This window comes from Ziziphus jujuba, chromosome 8 (genome assembly GCF_031755915.1).
Source record: "Ziziphus jujuba cultivar Dongzao chromosome 8, ASM3175591v1".
Taxonomy (NCBI): Eukaryota; Viridiplantae; Streptophyta; class Magnoliopsida; order Rosales; family Rhamnaceae; genus Ziziphus; species Ziziphus jujuba.
Window position 1 is genome coordinate 21,796,990 of NC_083386.1, and position 7,438 is coordinate 21,804,427.

At 31.0% G+C, this 7,438-nt stretch overlaps 1 protein-coding gene across 1 annotated transcript; it reads left to right on the forward strand.

The window, feature by feature from the left end:
- The first annotated feature begins 3,148 nt into the window (after positions 1–3,148).
- Positions 3,149–7,108, forward strand: LOC107413937 (amino acid transporter AVT6C-like). The gene is made up of 6 exons (XM_048466613.2): positions 3,149–3,432; positions 3,889–4,345; positions 5,333–5,485; positions 5,654–5,854; positions 5,957–6,422; positions 6,696–7,108. The coding sequence occupies exons 2-6, from the start codon at positions 3,943–3,945 to the stop codon at positions 6,811–6,813; spliced, it is 1,341 nt and encodes a 446-aa protein (XP_048322570.2). The 5' UTR covers positions 3,149–3,432; positions 3,889–3,942; the 3' UTR covers positions 6,814–7,108.
- Positions 7,109–7,438: the final 330 nt, after the last annotated feature.

Below are 7,438 nucleotides of genomic sequence, written 5' to 3' on the forward strand. Positions count from 1 at the left end.
TCATTTTTGCAATACATTCCTAATTGAAAAAGCTTTACTACTCCCATAAGAATGGTAACCCTGTAAGGAATTGTCCCCATGGGACAGACAAATTCAGGATGGGATGAGGTAGGCTTGGAAAACATACTCCTCACCCTGTATATATGTTTATTTAAATTTATTTATACATTTATAACTATATTTATATATTTTCTTTTATTTAAATTTATACTTATTTTTATAGCTTTTAGTAAAAGTATAAATTATTAGTAAAAATATATATTCTATATTAATAAACTAATATTTTAAAAAAAATATTGAATATTATTTTTTTTAAAAAGTGGAGAAATTGTTTTCCTCGTCTCATTTCTTTTTTTTCATTTTTAGCGAATCTCCATCTTATCCCACCCCATTATCATTCTTATACTTTTGGAGTATCCATTGATCACTACATACCCTTTCATCATCCAAAAAAAAAAAGAAAAAGAAAAAGAAAAGAAAAGAATTGTTATAAACAATACATAAAAAATCAAAAGAAAAAAAAAAACTATGAATGTATTTTTTTTATTGACACGTGAAATATAATTTTGTTATTACAATTTACAAAGGTTATAGTTATATTTAAAAGTTAATAAAAGTTTATCAATTTCTACAAAAGGCAATCATTGTCTATAAAAATTTATTAATCTCTATTAAAAATTTTTAAAATGAAAATTTATAAGAGTTCTGTAAACTCTATAAAAGTTAATAGGAATTTTTGAATTTTGTAAAAGTAAATCATTAAAAAAAGTCCACAAAAATAAATTAAAATTCCAATTAAATACACCATTTTTTACACTACATAAATAATTTTTAAAGATTACCGATGCTAAGTTGATATTATAAAGGATAAAGTGCAAAAATATTGAAGCTTTATAAGCCATTGATGCCAAAATCCCTATTTTTCTCACAAGCAACATGAATATAGAGAATATGATGCATTTGAATTACATATTTCTTTTAATTTTCTTTTATTACCAGTTAACTAAAAATTAATAGGTAATTTGAGTGGAATGAGTCACTATTTTTGTAGGCCATAGTGATCCATCCTAGTTATAACAGCCACATTTTGGATATGGATTATAAAGGATGAAGACTAAACCAGTTTTTTAAAATTTTATTAAACAATCCCAATTTTTTTACTGTAAAAGAAAGTCAATTGGAATATCGTTTGAGAATGCATCTATGATTAGAAATTTGTCATGCTCATTTTAGTCACAGAGACAGAGAAAGATATTGCGGCAAGCTGCTAGGACATGAATTATTTACAATCTGGTCCCAACAAAATGCTAATTATTTCCCAATATTCAACCTAAAGAAAGATATGTGTTTTTACCAAATAAATAAATAAATAAAAAAGAAAGTTGTTGTTTTGTTTTTAATTTTGTTTCTGTTCTTGTGATCATATATATATATATATATATATTAAGCAAGCTTAGAAACAAGGAAAAAACAAAAAAAAAAAAAAAAAAAAAAGAAGGAGAAAAAAAAGATGAAAATGGGAGATTCAAATTCAGGTTTCGTTACGAGAAACGGTGGACTTTGCCACTGTGGATTTGATTTCACAAATAATAAAAGGATTGGTTTTTTCCTCATTGGCCATCTCTAGAATGCTTTTCAACAGGATTTTGGCTTTGGATACTGAAAATATGATTATAGCCTGTGAACAATAGCACAGCACCACATTGTAGGACAGCCACATCAACATCAATGTGGACGTTTCATTTTCACTCTTTGATGAAATGAATAGGCTTTTTATTTCTAATTTGTCAAATCTGAACAATTAGAAATCATCACACAAGGATAAAGTTCATAAAAAAAAAAAAAATCCTCCTGGGACCTGAGTATAAATCACATTGGGGTAGATCCACCATAACAAAATCCAGGACACAAATGGACGGTCTAAAAACTCAAAAACAATGTTCTTTACAACAGGACACAAATTAAAAATACAATAAAATAAAAGAAAGAAAAAGAGGTGGGTCTCTGAATTGATATATATATATATATATATATATGAAACATGACATTCACATTTATAATTTGAAGCATAGTCATGCTGGTTATTGATGGCTTATGTCATGGATTTATGGGTCCACATCTGTCCACTCTTCACCTTATTTTTCCAACTTTATCGGTTCATCTTGTCCCCTTTTTTGGCTAGTGCTTGGACTATATACAGATCTTGGAAGTGACTCTGAAACTTTTTATTTTAAGAATTAAATAGTAGTTCCTAGATACATAAATAAAAGAAAAAGAATAGAACTTAAAAGCTTATAAATTTGCAACAATTTTTATTTAATTTCTCAGTATAATAAATAATATAAACATTGATATATGAATCATGTACAAATTTTGATGCTCTTTTAATTTCTCTTTTATGGGTAAAAATTCTTATAATTCAAATGTATAAAGAATGTTACTCAGCCACCTAAAAGAAAAAAAAAAGAAAAAAAGAAAAAGAAAAAGAAAAAAAGAGCATGAAGAATTTTATTCCTTACAAAATACAATATAATAATTATATATATTACTTTGAAAAGAGGGCGAGAAACATGCTTTCTCATTATCAAATTGATTTTATCTTTTGAATCTTGTCCGTATCCCATTATTTTAGACATTATCTTTTTTCGAAAAAATTCTGAATCAAACAATATATCCTATTAATTCCATATGCAGTATATATTCCTTTTCTTTTTTGGCTTAGAATGAAACACAAATAATATATAAAAAAATATTGTCGTTATATTAAACTATTGGTGGTAGCATGATAAAAGAAAAAAAAAGGAAAAAAAAAAAAAAACTATTAGTAGTAGCAACTTTTTCTCGTTTTCTTTTCTTGACAAATTACCGACTTTTTCTTTCAACCACTCCTTTCATTGCCGCGTGGACGCGTTCACTTTCTCTCTATTCTATCGTGTACGGTGGAATTCGCAACCAGGAGGCCGGTAATATTTTTTTTGAAACACAACGGAAATATTATTAATAACCGCCAGTAATAGAGTGCATATCAGGCTGTAATAAAGAATCAAGCCACGTAGGGCCAACTTCTAACCAAGACTCAAAAGAGACTAGGTGGACAGCATGTTTTGCAAATGTATTGAGCTACCATATTGGCAGCCCTACCAACAAAATTACAAAAAAAGTGACGAATAAGCAAAGATTTAATGTCATCCACTAAAAAGCAGTTCTCATCCAAACTATCATCATAGAATCACTTATGATATCCCCGTTAAAGAAACGAGCCTGAATACAAAACTCAATTGCATGACGGATGGCCAACAGTTCTACAGAAAGGACACTCACAGCAATTTGTAACTGGTATTGCTAAAGCTCCTAATAACTCACCTCTACAGTTTCTAACAACCACACCTATACCCACTCGACCAGAGCTACCCAGAGTTGCAGAGGAGGCCGGTAATAATGATCATTTCTTTCGGAGCACAAAAAATATGCTTTTTTTTTTTCTACTAACTCTGGTTCAGTACTAAAATTAACCAAAAACAATTAGAAATAGAAGAGTTATTTTTCTGAAAAAGTTATCCACGTTTTATACATTAAAGTTTTTGAAAAAAGCAACAAAAAAATCATTCTTCCCCATCTTTCACACACCCAATTAAAATAATGCCCAATTATAGAGAAAAAAAAAAGTGTCATAGGTATTCAGTGTTTTTTACCCAACAGTTAATTAATATATTATCTCATAAATTATGAAGTCCAAAGTATTTCACCATTTAGCAAAATAAAAAAGTATTTTCACCAAAAAAAAAAAAAAGAATGTACAAAGTATTTTTACATGTTTTGATTTTGATGGAAAAGTACCAAGTATTTTAATTATAAAAAAATCGATGCTATTTATATAATCAACAACAGGAGCTAATATTAGCAACCAAGTCAAACTCAAACCCACCCGGAAAAAACTACATTATGAGACAGAATCAGAAGCAAAAGGAGAATGACGGCAAAGCCGTCGTGGATGTTCCACTTCTAGCCGACTTCAAGTCGTTGGATCACCAAAACGCACAAACTGGAGCGTCGTTCACCGGCTCCATCTTCAACATCTCGACGACCATGATCGGCGCCGGAATTATGTCGATTCCGGCGACAATGAAGGTACTGGGTATCGTTCCTGGGTTCGTACTGATTCTTGTGGTGGCTTTCTTCGTGGAAGTGACGGTTGAGTTCCTGTTGAGGTACACTCACTCCGGTGAGTCAAACACATATGCTGGTATGGCGGCCGAGTCATTTGGTCGCTTTGGCTCTGTGACTGTTCAGATTTGTGTGGTCATCACCAACCTTGGCTGCCTCATCATTTACTTTATTATTGTTGGTAAATTCTTGCATTTTCACTGATAGAAAAAATATTTTGATTTAAATTGCTGATGATTTTGATTGATTTATAATACCCAACTAAAATTTGTATTTGATGTTCTCTTATAGCTAGAATTTTGCACTTTATTGTGATCTGTGGGGGAATTTTTGGATGCTAATTTTGCCTTGTGCTTTTAAATTCTTTTTCCTCTTTATTATTTTGCTAATTCTGGGAATTGATGGATCATTATTTGCGATTTGTCTACGTTTTTTGATGATAAGATTAATATATCTGGTGGTCCAGCTTGTTGGTAATGGGTGTTTTTGACATGATAAGACCGAAATCGACAGACCCAGAAAAAAAAAAAATAAATAAATAAAAAGATTATTAAAAAAGGAGTAGAAAAAGTGAAGCAACTAATTCAAAATAATTATTCACCAAAAACTAATTAAAAATAATTAGTTTCTTCCCCAAAGAAAAAATAATATTTTGTTAATCGAAAGCAAATGGAAAATATATTTTTCAAAGTCTAATTCACATCCACTTTTGCGTAAAAGTAAGCAATAGATACTTACTTTTTCAAGTCTCACCGGACAGTATAAATAGAGCATCACATTTATCACACCCCATATCATACAGCTAAATTAAGTAAAAATTAAAATAAAAGCATCCCTTAAATTCTATCATATATGTGTGAACGTATTTTGTTTAGATCAACTAGTAATTACAGGACCAATTATCAATATTTTTCTTTTCCTAAAACATCATTTTATATGAACATACAGAAGACCAAGAGGACCAATTTTCATGGATTATTTGAACATTAATTCATCCGTTTTTTATATCCCTATGACATGAATCGTACTCATTTTACTTTGAGCATCTTATAGTAACAAATAAAATCAATATAACTCATTTTACAATGATCAAATTGATTCTTGAGACAGTATGAATGAGAAAGTAAAACTGAGTCTAATAGAAACCTCTGCAATTTTTTGTAAACAGGGGATGTGTTATGTGGGACTGAGTCAGACGGGACAGTGCACTTGGGAGTTCTACAAGAATGGTTTGGTGTGCACTGGTGGAATTCTCGTGCTTATGCACTTCTCTTCATTGCCGTCTTTGTTATGCTTCCTTTGGTCATGTTAAGAAGAGTAGGTCGGTAAACTGTGAATAATGACTTCCTAATTGCTAATCATAATTTGATTTCTTTTTTAGACAAGAAATGTTACTTTGCTGGATTTAAGAACTTGTATAAGCAGCATGGCAAAATTTACAATGAAAGAATTTGTAGTTTTTAATCGGGTTTTCATTATTGTTTTCCAGATTCACTAAAGCACAGTTCAGCAGTATCGATCTTGTTGGCTGTGTTTTTTGTTGCTGTAAGCTCAGCAATGGCAATATATGCATTGTTCAAAGGGAAGACTCAGAAACTGAGACTATTTCCAGATTTCTCTCAAGTCTCAGTTTTCGATCTTTTCACCACCATCCCAGTCTTTGTAACAGGTTTTGGATTCCATGTCAATGGTAAGATTAATTCAATATTTTCAATTGCTGCAAAGTTGACACATGTCAAATTAATGGCCTGGTAAACATTATATATATATATATATATATATATCTGTGCAGTTCATCCAATCAGAGCTGAGCTTGGTAAGGCTTCTGATATGAAACCTGCTGTTAGGATTTCCATTGTAATCTGCATCGCTATCTACTTCGCTATTGGATTCTTCGGCTACCTACTGTTTGGAGACTCAATCGTGGCAGACATGCTAGTAAATTTTGACCAAAACTCTGATTCAACAGTTGGACAAATTCTCAATGACATTGTTCGATTAAGCTATGCAGTCCATCTCCTGCTGGTTTATCCAGTAATGAACTTTTCTTTGAGGGTGAATATAGATGAACTTCTTTTCCCAAAGAAGCCCGATTTGGCTTCAGACACTACAAGATTCGTATCCATGACTTGTGTTTTGCTTGCCCTTACATACATAGTGGCAATAGCCGTTCCAAACATTTGGTATTTCTTTCAGTTCATGGGTTCCACAACCATAGTTTGCCTCTCTTTCATTTTCCCAGGCGCTATCATTCTTAGGTACACCTACTAGTTTCTTCTTTATTTATATAAAATCATGCTATGATAAGCGATGTTGTCCGCATTGTGGAGAGCAGCCTAACATTTAATTACATTTAATCCAACATTAGGCGCCCACAATAAGGTGGACTACATCGTCCATCGTAGAAAATTTATATTTATATATTATTTTTGATGATTGATTCTGGCTAATTGATTATTAGCATTTTTGACGCTTGATTTTTTTATTAGTAATGAAACTTGTTTTTGTATTTGTTTTGGGCATTTTGACAGGGATGTTCATGGAATATCAACAAGAGGAGATAAGATCATTGCTATTTTGGTGATTATATTGGCTCTTGTGACAAGCATAATTGCAATATCCACCAATCTGTCTGGTTCAGAAACCTAAGTCGTTTTGACGTTTCTCTTCCCTATCAATATGTTATAGTACAAATATACATATGTTAATTCTGTGTTGCAGTTGGGTAAAGTGAAAGCAGATTTTCATGAATTGGGCTTATGTTTTTAAGAGCCAGAAAATCTGCTCCAGTGTACTCTTACTATTACTAATAGTTTAGGACCACCGCTATGACAGCTTGTGGTGAATAGTGGGAGCTTCACAAATTGGTCTCTGTTTTTAATTCAATATGACTAAAAATTTTCTGCAAGTTATATTAATGTGATTATAAGAATTTTCAGTTCCTCATCTATGAATTACTTACTAGCTCTTCCAAGGAAAAAGCTCAAAATGGCAACGGAAAATGCAAATTGTTTTTATTTATTTATTTTTATTTTTTTAAAAGGAATTATTTTCCGAATAATGATTGAACCATATCTTTGAAATGAATGCTTAATAATGTGGAATGAAAGTGGTTGAATATATACATTTATACATTGAAGACTTTTCTTGATGGTGGTTGATAACTAGAAATGATACAAAATCCCAAATTTTATTTAATTTTGGATTTTATGGACCTAAATAGAAAATAAACAAAAGGGTATAATTCAAAATTTCTGCAATATCTCAAACAGGC

What these genes read in the sequence shown, in the direction of transcription:
- LOC107413937 (XM_048466613.2), top strand. Translation starts at nt 3,943, where the DNA reads ATGAGACAGAATCAGAAGCAAAAGGAGAATGACGGCAAAGCCGTCGTG. An exon ending in CATTTACTTTATTATTGTTG is followed by an intron (nt 4,346 to 5,332) that starts GTAAATTCTTGC and finishes TTTTGTAAACAG; the next exon opens with GGGATGTGTTATGTGGGACT. An exon ending in TTTTGGATTCCATGTCAATG is followed by an intron (nt 5,855 to 5,956) that starts GTAAGATTAATT and finishes ATATCTGTGCAG; the next exon opens with TTCATCCAATCAGAGCTGAG.